The sequence below is a fragment of the Camelina sativa genome, chromosome 9 (assembly GCF_030686135.1).
Source record: "Camelina sativa cultivar CO46 ecotype springtype chromosome 9, ASM3068613v1".
Lineage (NCBI taxonomy): Eukaryota > Viridiplantae > Streptophyta > Magnoliopsida > Brassicales > Brassicaceae > Camelina > Camelina sativa.
Window position 1 is genome coordinate 27370230 of NC_141888.1, and position 25991 is coordinate 27396220.

At 31.9% G+C, this 25991-nt stretch overlaps 1 protein-coding gene, 1 long non-coding RNA gene and 2 pseudogenes across 6 annotated transcripts; 2 read left to right on the forward strand and 2 right to left on the reverse strand.

The window, feature by feature from the left end:
- Positions 1 to 284: 284 nt before the first annotated feature.
- LOC104715515 (uncharacterized) lies at positions 285 to 6839 on the reverse strand. 3 transcript variants are annotated; one of them, XM_087467496.1, is made up of 8 exons: positions 5114 to 5983; positions 4393 to 5018; positions 4022 to 4309; positions 3837 to 3942; positions 1602 to 1856; positions 1164 to 1499; positions 776 to 1081; positions 285 to 680 (listed from the first exon to the last, which is right to left on the reverse strand). In XM_087467496.1, the coding sequence occupies exons 1-8, from the start codon at positions 5966 to 5968 to the stop codon at positions 393 to 395; spliced, it is 3060 nt and encodes a 1019-aa protein (XP_087323622.1). In that variant the 5' UTR covers positions 5969 to 5983; the 3' UTR covers positions 285 to 392. The 3 variants fall into 3 exon arrangements, with proteins under 3 accessions (XP_087323622.1, XP_087323624.1, XP_087323623.1); XM_087467498.1 differs by lacking the exons at positions 3837 to 3942; positions 4022 to 4309; positions 4393 to 5018; positions 5114 to 5983 and adding exons at positions 1939 to 2046; positions 2125 to 2214; positions 2291 to 2497; positions 2577 to 3095; XM_087467497.1 differs by lacking the exons at positions 285 to 680; positions 776 to 1081; positions 1164 to 1499; positions 1602 to 1856 and adding exons at positions 3139 to 3747; positions 6811 to 6839 and having other exon boundaries at positions 5114 to 6712.
- Positions 6840 to 8208: 1369 nt separating this feature from the next.
- Positions 8209 to 9546, forward strand: LOC147938854 (uncharacterized). 2 transcript variants are annotated; one of them, XR_015567113.1, is made up of 4 exons: positions 8216 to 8549; positions 8661 to 8900; positions 9012 to 9169; positions 9348 to 9546. It is a non-coding gene; the product is annotated as an uncharacterized LOC147938854 (long non-coding RNA). The 2 variants fall into 2 exon arrangements; XR_015567114.1 differs by lacking the exon at positions 8661 to 8900 and having other exon boundaries at positions 8209 to 8549.
- Positions 9547 to 10533: 987 nt separating this feature from the next.
- On the forward strand, positions 10534 to 12581 carry LOC147938855 (serine/arginine-rich splicing factor SR45-like; annotated as a pseudogene). The gene is made up of 7 exons (XR_015565537.1): positions 10534 to 10860; positions 11050 to 11118; positions 11209 to 11297; positions 11521 to 11567; positions 11651 to 11731; positions 11828 to 12015; positions 12123 to 12581. The product of XR_015565537.1 is annotated as a serine/arginine-rich splicing factor SR45-like (transcript).
- An 8125-nt stretch (positions 12582 to 20706) lies between these two features.
- LOC147938856 (protein ASYMMETRIC LEAVES 2 pseudogene) lies at positions 20707 to 21102 on the reverse strand (annotated as a pseudogene).
- Between the last annotated feature and the right edge of the window lie 4889 nt (positions 21103 to 25991).

A 25991-nucleotide genomic window follows, 5' to 3' on the forward strand; every position in this document is an offset into this window, starting at 1 on the left:
AGCTATCTATCAATATTATAGCGTTTTAACAAACGCTATATCTGCGCCCGTCATTATAGATCAGACACTTTATATAGTATTTTTTTGTTCTGCTATTGTATTCGCGGCTACCATAGCATTTGTGCGTCTGCAATTAAATATTCTATAACAGCGTTTTCAAATTATTGTTTTAAATATTAATATAGCATTTATATAAATGTAATTGTTTACATTTATTTTTTTATTATTTATTTTAATTATTTATTTTTTATTATATTATTTTTTTTAATTGATAGAAATTTTGATTTGTTTAATAGAAATTTAAAATATCCAATAAGATTGAATGTTACAAAGCCACAGACATTCTAAAGATACAAGTTCATAGTACTACATAAAATTCAAATGTGTCAGCCTCAAATGAATATAATCTTGTCATTAGGCCAAGCCACAGTGGTTCCGACTGCATCAGCTATGAATTCAACCTCAGAGTTTGCTCTCCATACTCTAGCACCATCAACCTTTGAAACCTCTACCCATACCTTGCTAGCATTGGGACCTAAAGGGACGAAATGAACCTTCTCTGCTGGATCAGTTGAGGATACACGACCGGTGGCAACTCTCTGCCCAGAGTTATCAATATCCAACAGAATACACTTCTGTTTGGCACATTTGCTGCTACTACAAGTGCTGGGACTAGCACTCTATAACCAAAAATTATAACACATCATCAGATCAACAATTGCAATCAAAGTTTCAACCATTCAGACATGCAAAAAAACTAGTTGCAAAAACTTACCTGACTTGATTTCCTGGTTGATTCATCGGTTGGAAGTGTTTGGATTAGGTTTATCTTATCAATAGGCCATGCTATGGTCTCATTTAGTGCATCACCCATGATTGAGAATTCAGGCATTGGTCTCCATAAATAAGCATCCGGGTTTACCACTAGCTGGACCTTAACAACTGCAGCATTTGGTCCCAGTGCAATATCGTTCACCAAATGTTTAGCATCAGTTGACAACAACAGACCCTCAGCAATCAAATCCCCATTTCCATTCCAATAATCAAAGATGTGAACTCTTCCTAGTGATGCATCCGTTTGCTAACGAGTCGCAAAAAATATACAGTCAAATTATAATCTAATTCACATTATTCTAGAGAGAAATACAGCAGTCGTAATTTACCTCTTCACTAACAGTGGTAGGAGGTTGGGATAGGGGATCGTCTAATATTATCTTGTCAGTGGGCCATGCGATTTTACCTCCTACAGCTTGACTAAGGGAGACAATGGTTGGAGTAGGTCTCCAGATATATGCTTCTGGGATTGATGCATACTTCACAATTACAGCTGCTGCATTAGGACCCAATGGAATGCGACCAATCTTATATGTAGGTTCACTGGAACAGTATTCTCCTTCACCAACAACCACATCATTAGCCGAACACCAATCCAGTAGCTGGCACCTAATTCCTCCTTTGGTAGCATCGCTTAAGTCAGACTGCGAAACCGGATCATGACTCTGCAAGGACATGATAACCAAAACATCCATATAAGTTGGTATCTAAATCAAAATTACATCTTAAAATTTCACATCATGACAGAACCAGTTTAAAATAGTTACCTTTTTACCAGCTAAGTTACTGACCACATTCTCCAAATCTGCAATCTTGGTAAGTAATTCTGCTTGAGTAGCTTCAAGCTTCTGGACATGGGAGTCTCTAGTCTGTAAGAATGCCATCTTGGTAATAGTAGCGCCTCTGCCCATGCCTCTAAGTCTTCCTGGTTTGTCTTTTCCAAGTACCTGACTCACAGCATCGTCTCTAACATTATCCGTGGTTGTGGAGTCCATTTCACTATCAATTGTCTTGATCTTTTCCTGAAATAAAAATTGATACACAACATATATAAACTACTTTCAAATAACTTAAAGAACAAACATTATGATTGGTGATTCTTACAATCGTTTCTGCAAATTCTTCCCTCACAGGTCTTCCATCAGAATGTGTATGTCCTGCTATCCACACCTTACTTCTAGTAACTTTCCTAGGATCAGAACTCTTTCTTTTCTACAAGTACAACCAACCAATTCTATAATATCTCAAGTAGTCATACAACCAACCAATTCAATATAGAAGCACACATACCATCTCATGAGCTAAGCGAACCATTCCTTTGCGGCTGGTGGTGTGAGGAATTTGACCCTTCCTCATACGTCTGAATTTTTCACTTTTCTCCTATTGACACAAAGAAATGGCCATAAGTAATATACACAAAAAAAGTTAAATAATCAATGGGAAGTTTTTTAATAACCTTAGAAGCTGTGCTATTCAATTTATTCACCCAACTGTTCCAAGCTGATGCACATTGGATGTTGCTAGGCTTTAGTTCCTGTAATTTGACCTTGCTTTTAGTAGCTCGAACTTTTCTAGAAAGCGTAGATTTAGAAGCCCTCCACAACCCACCCATTTGCCTTAAGAGTGCTTCTTTTTGCCAATCTTCTTTCAAATTGAACCTTACCTGTCAGACATTGCCAACTTAAAACATTAAAATCATTTACAGATTATTAATAGATAGATATACACTTAGTCAAGCTTACCTGAATTTCTTCCCACATCACGTCTTTTGTCCTTTCATCGAGATGTCTCCAGTCATCTAGCAGTACTGGCACATGCTCTCTCACAAGAGGACCAAGGAAAGAGGAGAGTGTCACTGATCCACTGCCAACATGCTCACCCATAGCATTAAACTCCACATCCACCTTATCGTCATCATGCTTTGCCACTTTGCGCATTCTCGTTGGACCTCTTGACTTCTTCTTTATGTTATCTGATTGTTGTGTTTGTGTTTCAGAGGCGTTAGATTCTTGTACACGGGGTGAGTCTTCTTCTGCTTCAGTCTCATCTCTTTCTCCAACATCTGGTTCCTCTGCGTTCTTATCTCCTTCAGTTACATTTTGCATTATCTCAACACTCTGATCTAGTTCCTCTGCATTATTATCTCCTTCAGTTACATGAGCCTTCTTGTTTTTCTTCTTCCTCAAGGATAATACAGGACTCACATCAACTCCCGCCTGGCGCTTACTGCGACGAACTACTTTATCAGCTACAGGTTTCATCGTCTTTGGTTACCTGAAACACAATCAAGTTTTTAATTAAATCTTATACTAGAACACCTTCACAATCATCCCTAACACAAAAACTGTCATCATCAGTCTCATGATCTCCTAAATCTTCAATTGGCTGGACTGATGATTGTGCAGGAACTAACTCATCTACTATGTCCATCATGTTGTACCCTCTTGGTGGTGCCCGCATAACAACATACCAAGGTGAGTTCTCATCATCTCTGGAGTAAAAAACTTGTTTAGCTTGCGATGCCAGAATGAAAGGATCATTTAAGAATGATGTCTGATTCATATGGAGATTGACAAGTGTGAACCCCTCTTCCTCTTTCACTCCATTCCCTTTGTTAGCCCAACTACACCTAAATAATGGAACATGGAACATGTGGTTGTCCATCAATACGATCTCCTTTATCACTCCATAGAATGCTACTATGTCTGCCATTTGTCTCGTATCTTTAGAACTAGCTCTACACATAGAGAATGCTTCATAAGTTACTCCACTATTCTGAGTCTTCCTCTTGACATCATCTGTTTGAAAGCGATGGCCGTTTACTACAAAACCCTTATAAGTTTGAGCGATATGTCTTGGTCCAAAAGCAAGCCATCTCAGCCTACTAGAATGGTCCTTCGAGTTACTTGGTATCTAGCAGTTAACAAAAAACAATTATTTGTCATGAACACAACCACAATCAAATTTATAACTAACAAATTGATATTTGACATTCTTCTAACCTTTTTTTTAATCCACTGTGGGAACCTTTCGTTATGATATTTCCATAATAGAGTTGAATTCTTTGCGCATCTTGCATCTATAGCTTGCAGTTCTTCCAAATGCAACCTGTTTTACACATAGTTAGACTCATATTTCATAAAAGTCCAAGATTGTAAATATAAAACTCAATAAAATTTACCCTTACTCAATATATGGTTCCATGACTGCTGTATTCATGAGAATATACCGATGAGCTATGTCTCGCTCTTTATCTGTGAGAATCTTTTCTGTGGCTTTCTGCAGTGGTCGACCTTCAAGGACATGTTCATCTACCTCAACATCTTCATTGCGAGCAAGTGTTTCTTCAACTGGAACAGACTTCTGAAGAAACTCTAAACAAAACGCAAGGCATTCACCCGCCAAGTAGCCTTCAGCCATACAAGCTTCTGGCCTTGCAAAATTCTTCACATATGCCTTTAGTGTCTTCATGTATCTACATGTACATAAGAAAACTCATTATAATTATGGCCATACAAGATTATTTAACATCTTAAATATATAGAACATAGAAATTACCTCTCAAAAGGGTACATCCATCTGAAGTGTACAGGGCCACCCAAGCGTGCTTCTCTTGCTAGGTGTATTGGCAGGTGAAACATAATGTCAAAAAGAGATGGTGGAAAGTATCTCTCCAACTGACACATTGTTTCCACGAACTCTGATTCTAGTGTAATTAGCTTCTCTGGATCAATTACACGTTGGCACAGCCTGTTGAAGTAATTGCATACTCGATTCACTGCTATACGAGGTCCTTTAGGCAGTAAACCTCTCAAAACCACCGGAAACAGGTTCTGCATTATGACATGATGGTCATGTGACTTGAGACCACCAATGCTGGGAGGATATACTGACACACAATTGGAGATGTTGGCACAATATCCATCAGGACCTCTGAATTTGGATAACCTTCTGCACAATTTACGTTTCTCCTCCTTAGAAAGCCAATACGCAGCTGGAGGTAAGTAGGTTCTCTTCCCACGTATCTCCGCATGTAAGTTGCTTCGAATACCAATGTCTTCTAAATCTTTCCTTGCTTTCAACCCATCCTTGGATTTTCCACTATGCATTAGAATAGATAATAGTGCATCAGACACATTCTTTTCCACGTGCATGACATCAATATTATGCCTCACAGGCAGATACTGCAATATCCATTCAACAAGTGAAAATCAGAAACACACTATAGTAGTTAAATTTAAGAACCAAATTGAAATTTCATTTATTAATTTCTACTAACCTTCCAATAAGGTAAGTCAAAGAAGATTGATCTTTTTTTCCACCGCCATTGATCATCGCCTTCTTCATATTCATCAGCTGAACTTGCATCATCAACATCTGCCTCAACTCTTTTTCTCTTGCCTTTCTTATCTAAAGGTCTACCAAATTCATTCCTAAAATCTTTAAGGCTCTCAAGTATTTCTGCTCCACTCTGAATTCTATTTGCAGTACCAACCTCCACCGTATTGTCAAACCACCATTTCTTACGTCTGTAAGGATGTCCAGGTCTCAAACGCTTCCTGTTACCCATATATACATGTTTGCGGCTGAACTTTAACCACCTATGAGGTGTATCCTTCCCACAGACAATACACGCTTGCTTCCCTTTCACTTTACATCCAGATAATGTACCTAATGCTGGATAGTCAGTGATACTCCACAACAATATAGCTCTTAGAGTGAAACTCTCCTGCTTAAACGAGTCATAAACCTCCATACCATCATTCCATAACTCTTTTAGGTCATCTATCAGCGGCTGTAGATATACATCAATATTGTTGCTTGGTGCGGTTGGTCCAGGTATCAACATTGACAACATGATGTTTTCTTCTTTCATACACTCCGTTGGAGCCATATTGTAATTGACTAAGAACACCGGCCATGTGCTGTATTTGGTGTTTTGGATAGCGAACGGATTCATCCCATCAGTAGAAATTCCTAGTCTAAGGTTTCTAGCATCCCCAGCAAACTCTGGCCATTTATCGTTTACCTGGATCCAAGTCAAGGAGTCCACTGGATGCCGCATTGTACCATCTTCACTAGCATTAGTAAAGTGCCAACGCAAATCCTTAGCCAACCGTTTTGATCTAAACATCCTCCTAAATCTATCTTTTATTGGAAAGTACCATAGCACCTTTGCTGGAATCCCTTTCCTCTCCTCACCGGTTATATTATCTGTTTCCCATCTTGATTCAGCACATCTTGGACAGCTTGTTGACTCCGCATATTGCTTCCGATAAAGGATACAATCATTTATGCAGGCATGAATGGAATCATAACCAAAACCAAAAACCTTCAAAAATCTCTTCATCTCATCCGTAGACGTAGGCAGCACATTCTCTCCAGGTAGCATTCAAAAAAGTTCTCTGACATCCCACTCTTGACCTTTATCCGGTAAAGTGCCATGATTGCAGAAACCTTTGTGTAGTTAGCACACGTCGAGTATAAGGGAGTTTCTGCATCCTCTAACTTCTTTCTAAACTCGATTTCCTCTTTACTGTCAATACCCTCCAACTCTTCTACACTGTGATTCTCAGACAATTTCTTGCCTTCACTCGACTTAAAAGCTGTCCTAATCAACTCAAAAGCCTCGTACTCAGATGTATCAGCATCCGCTGTCTTTTCATTCCTTATCTCCCCATGTTTACTCCAACATTTACTTCTCTTGTACTTTAGATCCATCCCTCTAATAACCAGATGCTCCAACACTGTCTCATTTGACTGATGAACCACATTGCGACAGTCAACGCAAGGACAAAACATATCTGATAGATTACCCAAACATCTTGCTGAATCAAACACAAATTTAGTTGCTCCTAGCTCATACTCAAGACTATTCCTGTAAGTAATAAAGAAACGTACAAAAGTAATCAGAGAAACAAAATCTAAGAAACCCGAATCTGAAATGATATGGATGAAGAACATTCAAGTTAATACCTTGGTAACCAGACCCAAGTTTTATCCATGTTACAACAGCTCCGACCAAATGTGCACACAAGTAATCAGATACACTCACGTTAAGTCACAACAAAAAAGAACGAAATCGACCAACAAAAAAAAAAACAAAAAAACGAAATCGACCAAGTTGGAGTGAAATACCTTCTAGATTGTCTTCACTTTTCCTTGAAATCGACCGACAAAAAAACAAAATTAACAAATTAGAAACATATCAGAAGAATCAGAACAATAAAACTCTAGATCGAAAGAATGAACAAAACTGAGATTTCGTACAAAAGAGTGAGATTTACCAGAAAAATAAAACCACAATCGACCGAGGGGAAGCTGGAAAGACTCGGGAGACAATCCGATTTGGCAAAGACTTTGAGTAAGATCTGTGTCGGAGAGTGAAATTGTCGGAGATCTGTGTTGGGAGAGTAAAAATTGTGTCGGACACAAGTCGGATTTCGGAAATAGACAGTGAAAATCGAGCAAAAAAAAGAGAGAGGGAAGAAATGAAATTTTAGGGTTCGTGGGTAATTGGGGATTTTTGTCGAGAAGTGAAAAGATAGCCTCCAAATGTTTCTAAGTGTCGCGGGATCTAATTTTTAGTTTACCGCCTAACACTATCATAGCGTTTACTAATTGGTATTGCTATTAAACATAGCCCCGAAATAGGCAAAAAATTTATTCATTTTTTAATATAATATAACATAGCGTTTACATATACATAAACGCTATCTAAAAATTAAAGGTCTACTAACGATAGCATTATTGCCAAAAACGCTGTACTACTGTGCTATTAAAACCCAATTTTCTTGTAGTGATTTTTTTTTTTATATTCCCTATTTTTTTAATATATAACATTTACCACTAATTCCCATTAAGTTTCTCAAGGTTAGTTAAGCTTAAGCATATAAATTATAGTCCATCCTGCATGAGATGTCTCATGATGAATCTATACATTTGATCCTCCAGAGAACCATCGAGCTTGAACAAGGAACATCTCCGTTGGTGCCAAGTCAAGTGGCTCTTACAAGTCAAGATACATCTAGCGTAGGTCATAAGTTGCTGGTACGTTATTCATCCTGCATTCATGCTTATAAACTTGACTTCAGAGAACTTCTTTACTCTGTTGCTAGATATTATTTTGGATAGTAAGTTCATCCTAAGCTACTAAATTCTCCATTTATTGTGTGTTCGCGTGATACGGTGATAGGGAGGTCAGTGAGACACATTCCAATCATTAATCCAATCATAATCAATACAATAAAAGAAGAAGAATGCGTTGCATTCCTGGTGTGACACATCAGCCTCAACATTGAAGCTGGTGTTGACACCTCAGTAAAAACCTATAACCAATCAAATTATAATATTAATACATATCAGCTGGTTTTAGTCTTATGTGGACAAAGCAAAAAGTAAAACGATACGTTTATTCAATCGACGCTTGATTTCTTCTTCTTCGTCGCCATTTAGATGAGATTGAGAGATGCAGCCTAATCTTTTTCCATTCAGTTTTGGGTAATCCATTTCTCTTCAATGGCAGAGATCTAAACGAACTTGGTTATGGTGCTGAATTCGACAGCTCTAGGGTTTTCTTCTTTCTCCCTTTCTTATTATCTCAGGGTAGTGATGGGATGGATTTGTCTAAGGTTGGTGAAAAATTCCTCGGCTCTGTTAAATCTATTATGTCGCTTGGTCTCTTACCTTCTGCTTCTTTCTCTGATCATCCTGAGGTAATTTCCAACTCATAACATCAATGGAGTTTGTTTTTAGGAGAATTGAAATTATTTTAAATGTGGAGATTAAAAGATCCATCTTTTAGTAAATTCTTGCATGTGTTGCAGTTGATGCTGTGGTTGCTGTCTTGCCACTATGTAAGCATTAATTTTTAAATCTCCATTTAGCTTTCTCGACAAAGGAACGAAATTGTCATCTCTACTACCATTTCTCCGACTTGAGAATTGAGAGATGGATGATAAACGTGTCTATGACTTTGGTAACTCTATAGTCTTTGGTTAACGCTTTCACTATGAAGCCGCAATACAAGTCACAAACCAAACCATAAGTGTTTAGTTAACCAAACCGTAAGTGTTTAATCTGAGTTTAGTCTAGAGCATAGTGTTTAATGTCTAGTAGATATCTCCTTTGGTTTAATGGTATTGAGAAGCAGTAACATGCTTTGCCTTATTACACAGGTGGGGTTCAAGATGTTCTTAGGGGTCACTGCATCAGTGACAAGCTGGGACGCAGATGAGGCTTGCTGCAGTATAATCTTGGAGGACTTCCCAATACTTGCCAAGGTCTTTACTACTGCAATGTCTTAAGTGGAGTCATTAGAGGAGCTTTGGAAATGGTCAGTCTCCTTTTTATTCCCATTTTCTTGTTACATAAATTGCGTTTTTTAAACTTCTCATCAAAACAGTCTCCCTAGAAACTTAAAAGAAACTTCTCTTACTCCTCAATTACCAAGTGTAGAAGAATATTTTTGGGCTGAGTGCTTATGTTCTTATATCCGTCTCCACAATGAACAGGTTTCGATGACATGGACGTGTGATGTTCTTCGAGGGGATGATGCTTATGAGTTGCAGGAGAAGCTACTGAAACAAGTCGCAGAGGAGTACAACGATGATGAACAATTTGTTCAAAATTACAATTTTGTGTGAGGGAACAAACTGAATGTAACTACAATGGACTACAATAAAACCCAATACGAGCCAACTTTTTTCTAAAGACCAAATAACCATTTAGCTTGTGATATGAGCGTTTAGTGGAGCAGCCGAGCAGCCGGTTGCTTCTATACCATATACACGATATACTTGTGAGTTGGTATCTATTTTTTCAAATAATGTTGGCCGACCAAACAAGTTAAAGATAGAAACTTCGATTAGTGTGGTTTGAAAAATTTGTGTGTACTCAATATGGTTTTAAAAATGTAAATATGTGTCTAAGCAAAAACAAAATTAAACATAGTGCATATAGTTAATGAAACGATATATGTATATTTATATGAAGCATTCATTGCATACGTCATTGAATTCTCTTTAACAAATACGTCCCAACTTAAATCTCACTTGAGAGCATACCATAAAATCGATATTATCTCACGCTCAAAAGTATTCATCATTTTCATTAATTCTTCTAATTCTACAGTTCAAGATATGCAAACATTAGCAAACAACAGTTAAAGAGAAATCAAAACATCTTCAGGCAATAATATAAATTTGCTAATGTATCTAAAAGATTTAAACAATTTTAATTTAATTATGATTGCACAGATAAAACAAATATAAAATGAAAAAATCATCCAAAAACAATCGGGTATCAACCTAGTACGTATAATAATACTATAATTTCAATAACTAAATTTCTAAATTAATTCTAAAAAAAATACAAGAAATAAAAACTGATATGTGTTTACGAAATCGAGAAACTGAAAAAAGGATAACATAAGTAGAAAGAATTATTGAAATGTTATCCAAAAGTTGGTTTATTACTTATATCTATAAATTTTTTGAAAATTACTCAAATGTTTAGTGGTCTAGGTGTAATTACAATATACTCCTTGGTTTTTGTTTTTCGATTTTGAGTAAAAAATTAAAAAAAAAAATACACATCAGCAAATTAAAATATACATCATTTTCGATTTTCGAGGTCACTAATCAGTTTTATTTCAGAATCTACTCTTGTTTTTTCTTGTTTATGTTAAAGAAGGAAAACAAATAGTTTCGACTTCATAAACCCGAAAAAAAACATATTTACTCGAGATCATTGTCGATGGTGACGGTGTGGGCACTTCGGCGTAATTTTCGCCGGAAAGTTACTCGAGTAATATCGCCCATGACGAAACCAAGTCGTGACCGTCGTTCCCCTTCTTTGTCTGGCTCTTCTTCTCGTTCCAGCTTCAGATCCCGTTCCCGCTCTGGTTCGAGTCCCTCTAGGGTCTCTTTCGCGCTCCCGCTCCCGTTCTAGATCGCTCTCTTCATCTTCATCTCCTTCCCGGAGCGTCAGTTCTGGGAGTCGCAGTCCTCCACGCCGTGGAAAAAGGTTAGGGTTTCTTCCTCACTTTTTCCAATTTCCAATTTCCAATTTGATTCCTGTAATTAGGCTTTCATCCTTGTTGTGGGAAGAAGAAGTTTGTAAGAACGGAGGCTTTTGCAATTTAACCTATTTTTCTGGGTTTAGATATATCTAATCGTGACCTTGATGTTCTGATAAATCTTTTATTTCTTGCAGTCCTGCTGGACCTGCTAGGCGAGGTTGCTCTCCTCCTCCACAATCTAAAGGAGCCTCTTCACCTTCTAAGTAATTTCGAAACTCCTGTCTCGTGCACATAATTCATGTTTTCGTCAGATGCTTAGTTTTGCTGACTTTACAATCTAATTATGCTTTCAGGAAAGCTGCTCCTACTCAAGAATCTCTTGTTCTCCATATTGGTTCTCTTAGTAGGAATGTGAACGAAGGCCATCTGAAAGAAATTTTTGGTATGTTGATTGGTCTTTTGTGTGTTCCTCTGCTTGTTCTTATTCTATTACACCATAACCGAGTAGACAAGTGCTGTAGGCCTCAACTTTGATCCGTAGTGTATAGGTCATTACCTATTACTGGTATTGTGATTATTTTATTTGGGATGACTAGTTTGCTTGGTGAAGATGTTAAGTCTTAACTCGTCACGTTATTAATGGCTTGTTTTTTTTGAATTTTCAGGCAACTTTGGTGAAGTTATACATGTGGAACTTGCGATAGATCGAGCTGTAAGTTACTATTTCTTACTCTCTTTTGTTTACTAGTATCACTTGTTAAGAAAGTTGCTCATAATTCTTTTCCATTTTAATAGGTTAACCTTCCAAGAGGACATGCCTACGTTGAATTCAAGGCAAGAGCTGATGCTGAGAAACCGCAGCTGTTCATGGATGGTGTACGTCTCTTGCCAGATACAAACTGCTATATGTCTGTACTTAACATATTTGCTGAGAAGATTTATGCAAACTTTTTTTTTGTTTACTTAACGCAGGGCCAAATTGATGGAAATGTTGTTAAAGTAAGTTTTACACTACCACCTCGTCGGAAAGTATCTCCACCCCCTAAACCTCTCTCAAGTGCACCAAAGAGAGATGCATCTAAATCTGATAATGCCGGTGCTGAAATTGAGAAAGATGGTCTCCGTCTTCGAAGACGGTCTCCTCTTCCTCTAAGGAGAAGGTAATTCTATGTGGTACCCTAATTACGGCTGTAGTAATTGGATGATAGGAATTGCATCTTGAGAAATGTGGAGTTTTAATATATATTTTGTATTGGGCATGATTCAGGTCACCTGCAAGGAGAGTACGCAGTCCTCTCAGAAGATCCCCTATCCGCAGGCGTAGCCGATCCCCAATTCGTAGACCTGGTCGCTCTCGTTCAAGGTCCATCTCACCCTGCAGTATAGTGCAAAGTGAGAAGGATTTTGCTGACTCGTTTTTAGGGGCTCAACGTGAAGCTGCTGCTTCTTTTGGCGTTAACACTATTCTTCTTGAGAAATACATCACTCGACCTAGGCATATAGAAGTTCAGGTAGTTGCTCATTGCCATGATATCCAGGCAAAAATATCAACAATTGTTATTATATCTTTCTGTTATGGTGCATTGAAACCAATTTATTGTGTGTAGAAGGAAGACAGATATTATAACTTTAGTTTATATTTGGTTGAGTGATTGTTTAATAGTGGCTGAGTTATTGTTTAGTAATGGCTGAGTTATTTTTTAGTAATGGCTGAGTTATACAAAAAGTGTTGTTGGGGAGACCCAAACAATAATTATGTTTATTGTTAAAAATCACACGCGTAATAAATGAGATTTTAGCGATTTTTAATTTAAAAAGAATTAAAAATTTGAATTTGAATTTTAAATTTTTTTTTTTAATAAAAGTATTTTTCAAACAATTGATTGATATGACTGAGTTATCGACATAAACGGCTGACTTATGAAATATTTGTAAACTAGAATTATTATAACTCAAAATTAAAATATAGAATGAAAAAATTAATATTACAATCATAATAAGCAATAAAAAATAATAATTATAGACAAATATTGATTTTTACACAGTCTGATCAAAATGTGTAAAACATTCAAAGCATGACATTTAGGGGTTAGGTTTAGGGTTAGGGTTTGGGTTTGAGGTGTAAGGTTCATATTTCCAACATTATGAGTTTTAATATAACAGTTTGGTTTTGGTTATGTTGTGTTTGGTTTAAGGTGGTAATTTGAATATACTAATATGATAACCATTTGAAAATTTGAAAATTTTTGAAATTACTTTTCGGTTATTTCCGGTTATGGGTTGGTTAGATGAATATATAACCATAAATAATTCAAATGTTATCCAAATTAGGTGGATTAACTTAGTATAACCGATAGCAAGCCGAATATAACCGTAATTAACCGAAAATAATAGAAAAAATAGTTTCTGGTTCGTTTCGGTTTGGTCGGTTATTTAGTCATTTTAATTTGAAAGTTGGCTGAGTTATGGTAACGTTATGGCTGAGTTATGCAACAGATATATTAATTTATTATATACCTTCTCGAGAATACAAAAAGTGTTGTTGGGGAGACGCAAACAATAATTATGTTTATTGTTAAGAACCACATGCGTAATAAATGAGATTTTAGCGATTCTTTTATTTAAAAAAAAAATCAAAATTTGAATTTGAATTTGAATTTAATTTTTTTTTAATAAAAGTATTTCTCAAACAATTGACTGATATGGCTGAGTTATCGACATAAACGGCTGACTTATGAAATATTTGTAAATTAGAATTATTATAACTCAAAAATTAAAATATAGAATGAAAAAATGAATATTACAATCATTATAAGCTATAAAAAGTAATAATTATAGAAAAAATTGATTTTTACACAGTTTGATCAAAATGTGTATAACATTCAAAAATATGACATTTAGGGGTTAGGGTTAGGGTTAGGGTTAGGGTTTGAGGTTTGGAGTTCATATTTCCAACATTATGAGTTTTAATATAACAGTTTGGTTTTGGTTATATTGTATTTGGTTTAAGGTGGTAATTTGGATATACTAATATGATAACCATTTGAAAATTTAATTTTTTTTGAAATTACTTTTTGGTTATTTCCGGTTATGGGTCGGTTAGATGAATATATAACCATAAATAATCCACATGTTATCCAAATTAGGTCGATTAACTTAATATAGCTGATAGCAAGCCGAATATAACCGTAACTAACCGAAAATAATGGAAAAAATAGTTTCCGGTTCGGTTTGGTTTGGTCGGTTATTTAGTCATTTTAATTTGAGGGTTGGCTGAATTATGGTAAAGTTATGGCTGAGTTATCGTTTAGGGTCTTCTCAATAATATGAAAACGTATTATTCTTTCCTGGCTTTTTTGTTCTGTCAGATTCCTAATAAGTATTAAAACATTTCTCGATATTACAAAAAGTGTTGTTAGGGAAGCGCAAAAAATCACTACTTCTGTGCCTACTCAAATCCACACGCATAATAAATTCATAAAGTGAGATTTTAATCACAAGATATTATTGCAAATAATATCTGGGTCTTTTGTTCTGTAAGTTTCCTAATAATTATTGAAACGTTACTCGATGTCACAAAAAGTATAGTTAGGGAAGCGCGAAAAATCACTAATTTTGTGCCTGCTCAAATCCACATGCATAATAAATTCATAAAGTGAGCTTTTTATCACAAGATATTATTGCAAATAATTAACTAATTATTATCCTTTGTAAAATTGTTAACTCAAAAGATTAGTCAACATCATGGAAATTTTCATGAGTTAAAGATGTGATAAGTTAAGTTATCTATTTTTTTAATTAAAAAAAACGAAAATTCAGTTATATAATACAAAAATTATTTTTTTCGTTTTAATTTAATTCATATATCAAGAAAAATATTTTTTTTATTGTTTTTCTTTTATTTAATAATTTTTTTAATTAGTTATTTTATTTCTCCTAAATTAATATTTTTTATTATTATTTGAAATGAAAATAGACATAGACCTAAATTTTATTCAAAAATGTTACCAATCACTAACAAAACTAATTTTTTTGAAGTTGAGTTTAAATAATCATGTGTTATGGTTGATGTAGAAGTTTCCTTTGTAAAATTGTTAACTCAAAAGATTATTCAACATCATGGAAATTTTCATGAGTTAAAGATGTGGTAAGTTGAGTTATCTATTTTTTTTTTAATTAAAAAAACGAAAATTCAGTTATATAATAAAAAAAAATATTTTTTCGTTTTTATTTAATTCATATATCAAGAAAAATAATTTTACTGTTTTTCTTTTATTTAATAACTTTTTTAATTACAAGATATTATTGCAAATAATTAAATAATTATTATTCGAATTTAGAATTTTATTTTTCTAAAAGTATTTCTCCAACAATTGAATATTAAAATTATTATAACTCAAAATTTAAATTTAGAATTGAAATATGTCTATTATTAGGTTAACTGATGGTTTCCCGCCAAAATATCGCTTTACGGCTGAGTTATAATCATTACGGGAAAACGAAAGGTCATGTGACGGCTGAGTTATAGTGAGTTATGGCTGAGTTATCAGAAAAAACAATCTGAAAGTAAATGGATGATATATATGACTTTACGGCTGAGTTATAATATTTACGGGAAAACGAAAGGTCATGTGACGGCTGAATTATTGTGAGTTATGGCTGAGTTATCACAAGAAAAATCTGAAAGTAAATAGATGATATAGGCTATGACTGGTAACATGTGTTACTATTGACTTAAGTTGAGTTATGGACTTAACTCAAATTTTATTCAAAAATGTTACCAATCACTAACAAAACTAACTTTTTAAATTAGTTATTTTATTTCTCCTAAATTATTATTTTTTATTATTATTTGAAATGAAAATAGACATAGACCTAAATTTTATTCAAAAATGTTACCAACTACTAACAAAACTAATTTTTTTGAAGTTGAGTTTGAATAATCATGTGTTATGGTTGATGTACAAGTTTCCTTTGTAAAATTGTTAACTCAAAAGATTATTCAACATCATGGAAATTTTCATGAGTTAAAGATGTGGTAAGTTGAGTTATCTATTTTTTTAATTAAAAAAACGAAAATTCAGTTATATAATACAAAAAATTTATTTTTTTTCGTTTTTATTTAATTCATATATCAAGAAAAATAATTTTTACTGTTTTTCTTTTATTTAATAACTTTTTTAATTAGAAGATATTATTGCAAATAATTAAATAATTATTATTCGAATTTAGAATTTTATTTTTCTAAAAGTATTTCTCCAACAATTGAATATTAAAATTATTATAACTCAAAATTTAAATTTAGAATGGAAATATGTCTATTATTAGGTAAACTGATGGTTTCACGCCAAAATATCACTTTACGGCTGAGTTATAATCATTACGGGAAAACGAAAGGTCATGTGACGGCTGAGTTATAGTGAGTTATGGCTGAGTTATCACAAGAAACAATCTGAAAGTAAACGGATGATAGATATGACTTTACGGCTGAGTTATAATATTTACGGGAAAACGAAAGGTCATGTGACGGCTGAATTATTGTGAGTTATGGCTGAGTTATCACAAGAAAAATCTGAAAGTAAATAGATGATATAGGCTATGACTGGTAACATGTGTTACTATTGACTTAAGTTGAGTTATGGACTTAACTCAAATTTTATTCAAAAATGTTACTAATCACTAACAAAACTAACTTTTTTAATTAGTTATTTTATTTCTCCTAGATTATAATTTTTTATTATCATTTGAAATGAAAATAGACATATTCAACATCATGGAAATTTTCATGAGTTAAAGATGTGGTAAGTTGAGTTATCTATTTTTTAATTAAAAAAAGAAAATTCAGTTATATAATAAAAAAAATTATTTTTCGTTTTTTATTTAATTCATATATCAAGAAAAATAATGTTTACTGTTTTTCTTTTATTTAATAACTTTTGTAATTAGTTATTTTATTTCTCCTAAATTATTATTTTTTATTATCTTTTGAAATGAAAATAGACATAGACCTAAATTTTATTCAAAAATGTTACTAATCACTAACAAAACTAATATTTTTGAAGTTGAGTTTGAATAATCATGTATTATGATTGATGTACAAGTTTGAGGTATATCCTTTTTAAAATTGTTAACTCAAAAGATTATTCAACATCATGGAAATTTTCATGGGTTAAAGATGTGGTAAGTTGAGTTATCTATTTTTTTTAATTAAAAAAAAAACCGAAAATTCAGTTATATAATATAAATAAAATTATTTTTTTCGTTTTTATTTAATTCATATATCAAAAAAAATAATTTTTACTGTTTTTCTTTTATTTAATAACTTTTTTAATTAGTTATTTTGTTTCTCCTAAATTATTATTTTTTATTATTATTTGAAATGAAAATAGACATAGACCTAACTTTTATTCAAAAATGTTACCAACCACTAACAAAACTAATTTTTTTGAAGTTGAGTTTGAATAATCATGTGTTATGGTTGATGTACAAGTTTGAGGTATATCCTTTGTAAAATTGGTAACTCAAAAGATTATTCAACATCATGGAAATTTTCATGAGTTAAAGATGTGGTAAGTTGAGTTATCTATTTTTTTTAATTAAAAAAATGAAAATTCATTTATATAATACAAAAAAAAAAATTTCGTTTTTATTTAATTCATATATCACGAAAAATAATTTTCTGTTTTTCTTTTATTTAATAATTTTTAATTAGTTATTTTATTTCTACTAAATTATTATTTTTTATTATCATTTGAAATGAAAATAAACATAGACCTAAATTTTATTCAAAAATGTTACCAATCACTAACAAAACTACTTTTTTTGAAGTTGAGTTTGAATAATCATGTGTTATGGTTGATGTACAAGTTTGAGGTATATCCTTTGTAAAATTGTTAACTCAAGAGATTATTCAACATCATGGAAATTTTCATGAGTTAAAGATGTGGTAAGTTGAGTTATTTATTTTTTTTATTTAAAAAAACAAAAATTCAGTTATATAATACAAAAAATTATTTTTTTTCGTTTTTATTTAATTCATATATCAAGAAATATAATTTTTACTGTTTTTCTTTTATTTAATAACTTTTTTAATTAGTTATTTTATTTCTCCTAAATTATTATTTTTTATTATCATTTGAAATGAAAATAGACATAGACCTAAATATGATAAGATTTTAAATATTATGGCATGCATGTAGTTAATTTTTTAATTTGCAATGTAATAAAGAAGTTTAGTTAACAATGTAACTCAGCCACAACACGAAAAACATTACAGTAATTAAAAAGCAAAAAAAATTGCTGCCAAACTCAGCCGCTTCATGAACTGAAAATATGTAACTCAGCCGTATCGTTTGATAAGTCAGCCGTAACTGAAAAACTTTTTTAATTAGTTATTTTATTTCTCCTAAATTATTATTTTTTATTATCATTTGAAATGAAAATAGACATAGACCTAAATATGATAAGATTTTAAATATTATGGCATGCATGTAGTTAATTTTTTAATTTGCAATGTAATAAAGAAGTTTAGTTAACAATGTAACTCAGCCACAACACGAAAAACATTACAGTAATTAAAAAGCAAAAAAAATTGCTGCCAAACTCAGCCGCTTCATGAACTGAAAATATGTAACTCAGCCGTATCGTTTGATAAATCAGCCGTAACTGAAAAACATTCTAGTAATTAATCTTTTGCCAATAAGTCAGCCGTCAAACGGCTGACTTGTCGATAAGTCAGCCTATGACGGCTGAGTTATAGTTTTTTTACCATAACTCAGCCGTAACTACATCTCATAAGTCAGCCATTTTTCATAACTCAGCCAGTCGGAAAATGGCAACTCAGCCGTGTCGTTGTGATAACTCAGTCAAAATTTTGACAACTCAACCGTGTCGTAGCGATAACTCAGCCAAAATCTTGACAACTCAACCATCAGGTGAAAACTCAGCCATCACTACAGCTGAGTTATGCGCATAACTCAGCCAAATTTAATAAGTCAGCCATAACGCTTGGCTGACTTATGCGCATAACTCAGCCAAATTTAATAAGTCAGCCATAACGCTTGGCTGACTTATGGGCGTAACTCAGCCAGATTTTCATAAGTCAGCCGTCCGCTCTTACTCAAATGTTTTTTTGAGTAACTCAGCCGCAACATACCTATAATTCAGCCGCAACATACTCTGTATCGCGTTACGGTTGAGTTATGGTACACGTCAGCGATTTCTGACGTGGCGTCTGACGTGGCAATAACATTTTTGTAATAACGTTTTTTCCGATAACATAAAACAGGGGCACGCTGGGTATTTTGAAAATACCCGAAACATTCTAGTAATAAAAAAGTTTTTTGTAGATTCTGGTAATATTACCTAAAATGAGTAACATTTGAGTAATTTAATACTATGTAAAATTAACATCAATGTACTACATCATCTTGTATACCTTACCTTTCTACTGAGCAAAAGATTGCATTTTTGCTAATGTGTTGTTACCATTTGATTTGTTTTTTTGCTTAGCATTCGTTGAGCATTGAATCTCTTACACAAAGGAATTTTGATTCGGTAGTATTAAACTATGTCATAAGAAATTTACTTGATATAATCACCAGATAATTGTTCTACCTTTAAGTATTAAACTATGTCATAAATCATAAGACATTTACTTGAATCAAAGTTCGATTCGCTGGACATCTATGCCTTATGTGTCTACAAACAGCACAACCGGTAGACATTTGTTCTACTTTAAAAGTGAGGGAACAAAATAGAGAGAGAGAGAGAGAGAGAATGAATTGTGATCAGATTATAGCAGCTGATGAGAAGAAATCAAGCTTCTATCTACAATAAGTCAATATGAGCGTTTTGACTCTATACTGAAAGAAACCACACTTACTTGGTAGCTGATAGACACAGTTGTTGTGAACACGGATCCTTTTATATCATCAATATGATGATGGGCTCGAAGATCACAAACAGCCCATTCGTATAGCATCACTGTTTTGGCTTCGGCGTTGGTGTGATGCTTTTGGTTTTTGCTTACAAGTAGGATATTCTCAAACACTTTTTTAAAAAATATATTTTCGGGTATTATTCCTTATTCTAGATAGATACAAATCTCTTATTGTGTTTTTCTATTTATAAGTCATGTAAACCAAAGGGAGAATATGAAGAACAGTGAATATGTATATATCGGATTCTTTATATCATCACTAACTTCTGTTACAAGAAACCATTCTAATTAATATTCTCCTTTTCTCCATAGAAGTTCTAATAAGCTGCTTGATGTTAAAAAAAAATATCTAAGCTGCTACAGCCCAAACACTATTCCTCTGTACACATTTGTATGATTTCAGTTATTATAACTAACATTAACAGTTTAACACCAAATAAACAGAGAACAAATTCACGATGAATTCATCTAACACCACGATAGACCTATGTATCTCCGAATCATTTAAGGTCCAATGTGGTTATGGTTCTTTATCATTCATGTCTCAACGTCAGTTTGTAATTAAGCCTTTACTTTATTAAGAAAACCCCTACAAGGCTTGTTTTTAACACAACAAAACTAAAGAAAGAGAAGAAATCATTGACATTGACATAGTATAAGAAAGTAGAAATTACTGTTGCTTATTAGTTATTTCATCTTAATCCAAAACTCTGATCTCGAGATCTAAGTCAAGAAAGAAAACACAAAGAGGAAATAAGCAATTCAAATCCTAATCCAAAACTCTGATCTCGAGATCTAAGTCAAGAAAAAAAAAAACATAAAAGAGGAAATAAGCAATTAAACAGGGTAACACCACCTTCAGCAATTCAAATCCTAATCCAAATAATAATCAAAAGACTAGTTAGGTGCCTCAAAGACGTGATCTTATTAAATATGGATGATGACGGTCGTGTCGTTGTGCCATACGATTGCGGTGGTGTATCTCTTGTAAAACTCCCGCGAGCTCCCTCTGTTTTATTCTCAACTCATGTTTAAGGTTTTCAAGTTGACGCCTGAGTTGGATAATCAAACCAACGCAGCCCATGACTGGGTCGCGGATACGGGCTTCTGCCTCGAAACAGAGTGAGTCGACACATGCTTGCTTCATGCTAGGCTCAAGACCCATGACAATTTCAGCTATGCTGCTCATGTCAAACACCTTAGACAAGTTAGCGTACTTCTCCGGTTTGTTCGCTGGCAAGTAGGGTGCAAACACACACTCTTCTATGCATGTATGACTCGCATCTTTACACGCACAGGGTTCCATCTGAAAAAGATCAAAAAAGTATATATACAAGAAAAAAAAATTCTGAAATAGTTCTATTGATAAGCAATAAAACTTCGTGTAACCATTAAAAGCAGATAAAAAAAACTTGGATATGCAAGAGAATTAAAAAAAAAAAAAACTTTACCACCAACAGTTCGTGTGATTTCGAATACAAAGAGGAAGATCTCTATTAACCTCAAACTCTTGAAAACCCTAAAATTTCTAAATCTAACTATAGTTGATAAATCTATATAAATATGGCGTGAAAATAATTAATTAACCTACCATCTCTATCTATATATATATATATATATATATATATATATATATATAAGTACAAATTCGAAAATTGCACAAAATTTTCGAGAATGTCCTTCAATCTTATTATATAAACCTTGGTTCTCAAAGTTAGTAACTCACCAGATCGTGACATGTGTTAATTTTAACGATCAGAGATCAAAATTAAAAACTCACCAGATCATGACACGTATCAATTTTAACGATCAGAGATCAAAGTTAGTAACTCATCAGATCGTGACACATGTCAATTTTAAAAAGTTATTAACTCACCAGATCGTGACACGTGTTAATTTTAACGATCAGATATCAAAGTTAAATACTCACCAGATTATGACACGTGTCAGTTTTAACGATCATATATCAAAGTTAGTAATTCATCAGCTACTTATGTTATACATGTTTTCTCAATAAGATTTTGACATGTATAAACAAAAAAATAATTCACTAATATATTATTATTAATAAATTATGTCAAAAGAATAAGTTGAGAACAAGTTGAGAATAATTAATAAATTATCCCCTCTCCACGATATCGTCGCCCTACTTTTGATTCGGGTAAAAATAAGTTGAGAATTTATGATTAGAGAATATTTGAGACGAGGTCATAACTTTAAGTTGTTTTGGTACAATTGGATACTTCTAAAGAGTAAATAGGTTGTTGATCCTTAACATGATTATGACATATGTCATGTTTTGGATTGTATATAAAGTTTCTATATTGTATATCTGAATTATCTAATACTTATATATACCATCATGATTATAATTTTCAATTTTTTATTTTTATTATATTTATATTAAATTTCTTTCAATTTCTCAATTTTTATTGGGTTAGTCATAAAATCATTGTAATTGAGTAGATAATTTTCACCAGTTGTTCATCCAATATATTTGAAGTAAAAAAAACTTCATGGTTAAAGAAATTATGTAACAAAAAAATTTTAGTAATTAGAAGAACTATAATTATGCCAAAATGAAAGTAAAGCAACATAAAATTTGTTTAATTTGTTTAGAAGACATTTTATAGGTGGTGATAAAGAGCATACTTTAACAATAAAATAATTTTGGGTGTAAGAATATATTTGTAATGGTAAAACATAAGAGTAGAATTGTATGTGGTTAATTATTAGATGTTGCTTGAATTTGTTGCATGTAAAATATTTTGTGAATAAGTTGTGAAACGTTTTTGAAATTTGACAATAATAATATTTGTAATGATGAATATTTGGTAAAAGTTTTAATGGGATGTAGTTTAGCTTTAAATTATTATAATAATTGTTATAATATATTAAAAATATAGAAATATAAATAAATGTATGAAAGTAACTACAAATATTCTCTAACTTAAATTATTTATATATTTACTTTAGAAAAAAAAATTCTTTATCTATTTTCAAACTTTTTTTTAGATTTAGGATTTATTTTTTCAAACAATTTTTAAACCCGCACATTGTGTGGACCCTTATCTAGTTAAACATAAAGGAGAGAGTTTATTAAAATTGGAAGAGATAATTTGGTCAAAATCTAGGAGGAAATTGATTACCCGACCCGAAAGAGATAGGATCCGCGACTTTTACCTTTAACCCGACCGATACAGTGGATATTTTTGGTCCGTTTGAGGCTTTGTAAGCCCAGTAATCTTTTTTTTTTTTTTTTAAATATGGGCCTTTGTTTTTGTAAACCTGATCCAATGGTAAGCTTTAATTGTATCAAGTCTGAAATCTTAGTTAATCATATGAAGATTTTGGCTTTAATGAAATTTACTTTAACCTGATACCAAATTTTAAGCAAATAAATTTAATTTCTATTTTTGTAAACCTGATACTTAACTAACTATACATACGGTACCTAATTTATATTATTGTAAACACTGATTTTTTATTTTTTTCATCAAACATTTGAACACTCTCCTATGATATATATAAACTCACCTAATCATAGTGATGGCTGCCTCCTATGCATTCCTCCTAGATATCAAGTCAAGGCTACAAGACATCGTAGTGAGTCTTTTCCATGGAAGTCATACAAAACCATGTACAAGTAAGTATACATAAAAATGAAATAAATTCAGTTAAGTCATATTATAGTCCTTTTTAATTCTCTCAACTTAACTAAACTGTTCTTTTTAACAGGGAACCAATATTCATCCTTCAATGAAGAAGGAGTACATTAGTTGTTTTGAAATCAGAGTTACCCCCAGTGAATGGAGTTCTGTAGAGAACTTTGGTTTGAGTATCGCACTTTGGTTTGAGTATCGCCAGTGGTCAATTCAAGCCAACTTCTCATCAAACCAATGATAACTCCAAGTTATGTAACACCATAAACTTTCTTTTACTTAATTTTAGATCTAAGAATGATGAATAACTATTATGCATGTTCGGTGGTCTTTGTACTCAGTCGTGGATTCACATCTAGAAATGAAGATAAGTTTTATGAAAAGGTAGTAGATTCAAACTACTAGATGAAGAGCCAATGTAGATTGTTGGTTTCACTAGGTCAAAATATTTTTGTATGTTTCTTACTAGATCTAAATCTTAATCACATGTGTTTAACTAATGGATTTATTAAAGTTTTTATTGAATAATACTTTGTATATTTTATTGGGATTCTACTGGTGGTGATATACTGATATATGAACTAACCTTCTGAACTAACCTTTTGCTTATATAAGGTGTGATTAAATGGTATAAATATTTTAATCTAAAGAAAATAGATTTAGCAAGGTTTTATAAATCATAAGGTTTTAATAAAATTTGCAGGTTTATTATTATTTATTACTAAAATTATATAAATATGTTAAATAATTTAGTATTCAGATTAGTATATACTTTATAAATTAGAAAAGGATACGATAATACAAATTTAGAAATCGTGAATTAGTATTGTTTCGAAGAAGAAGCACAAACTATAAATATATATATCATCCAATTATTAGCTTCTTATACATATAAGTTCTACTTACTTTGTTCTTTAAAAAAAACACCACGAAAAAAACACAAACCTGCTAATTCACTTTGATAAATAGTAAAACTTAAACTCACAAACAATAAATTCGATGTATAAAAAATAATACAATCTTACACTAACTAACTAACGATTGAAAATACGATTGAAAATACGACAAACCCATAATATATTAAAAACAAAATATATTGATATCTATTACTTTTAAAAATATAGAATAACATTGATGTACCGGGTTCAAATCTAGTATAGATTGTATTTGATATACAAAACTTTCTCGATTTTAAATTCGTTGGGGAAGGCGAAAAGAAGATGAAAAAAATATAACACGAAGGAGATGAATATTAGTAATATATATATATATATATATATATATTTGTCTAACACAAATACGGAAATCTCTAAACCATTAATATTCCTTTTCCATATATCTATATATACATTTCTGTAGATATTTAACAAATAAATCATGAAGTTGGAACCTATTTACAAGTATGCCATTGACATTAATTATTAATTCGTTTATCATTTAAGTAATTAATATTAAGTTTTGATTTTGAAAAACAAGATTTCCCATCATAATAAAATTTCCAAAACAATAGGAAGTTAGGAACCACTCTCGTTAACATTAAGTATTAATTTATAATTAATTTTATTAATATTAAATTTTTAATTTTACAAAACAATATGAATTAATTCTATAAACACAAAGTATTTAATTGTATGTTATAGTTTCTATAATATAAAACAATAAACTTCAAACAAAATAATTTCTACACTAACTAATATATATCTGTATTTGTAAGGTTGTACATTTTAAAAAATACAAATTAAATATAAGTTATTAATATAGTTAATCTACAAAACAAATAACATTTTATTTTTATTAAAAAATAGCTCTGCGGTCTACCGCGGGTGAATATCTAGTGTATAGCATTTTTTGTATTATGATTGAAAACTTTTGGAAGTCATGAAAAGATAATTTTAAAATTAACATTTATTCGAATAATTCTTCAAAAAGATAAGTACATATAATATACGTAAATAACGCATATAAAGTTTTAAGTGAGAAAAAATCTTAATAATAAATTTTAAAAAGAAAGAAAAGAAGAAATAAGATAAAAATATTATTTTAAAGCTAGCTATTTTTTTCTATTTTATTGACAGAATATATATATTTCTTTGACAAAATGTATATTATTAAATTATTAAACATCATTGTTTGAAAAAAGTATAGCCAACAAATATAGTTACAGAGATTTTTTAAAATAAAACAAAATAGAGAAGAAAATAGCGTAGAAAATCCATTACATGTACACATGCGAAGTAATGTTCACTTGTATTGTACAACTAGACAAGAATTTATAAACTTAGAAAAGGGTTACTGTAACATTTTGTTATTAAGGGCTAGCGCATATTTTTGTATAATTAGTTATGAATTTAAATTCTAATTTATTTAAGAATCATAAAATATATAACAAATAAATTTTTTAATGTCAATAATATTTTTCACGATTTTTCCTTTCTAATATGTTATTTTTGGTGCGGTAAATATTTAACTGAAAATTGCAAAAGATAATAAAGAACTCAACACGTAATATAAAGAAGCGTTAACAATATAATAT

Bases quoted from the DNA above. Each gene is read 5' to 3' on its own strand.
- LOC104715515 (XM_087467496.1), bottom strand. From the start codon at position 5,968: ATGTTTAGATCAAAACGGTTGGCTAAGGATTTGCGTTGGCACTTTACT. The intron at 1,857-3,836 runs GTTAGAAGAATG...TTTTTATTTCAG, and splicing joins CACAGTGGATTAAAAAAAAG to GAAAAGATCAAGACAATTGA. The intron at 681-775 runs GTAAGTTTTTGC...TTTTGGTTATAG, and splicing joins CAACCAGGAAATCAAGTCAG to AGTGCTAGTCCCAGCACTTG.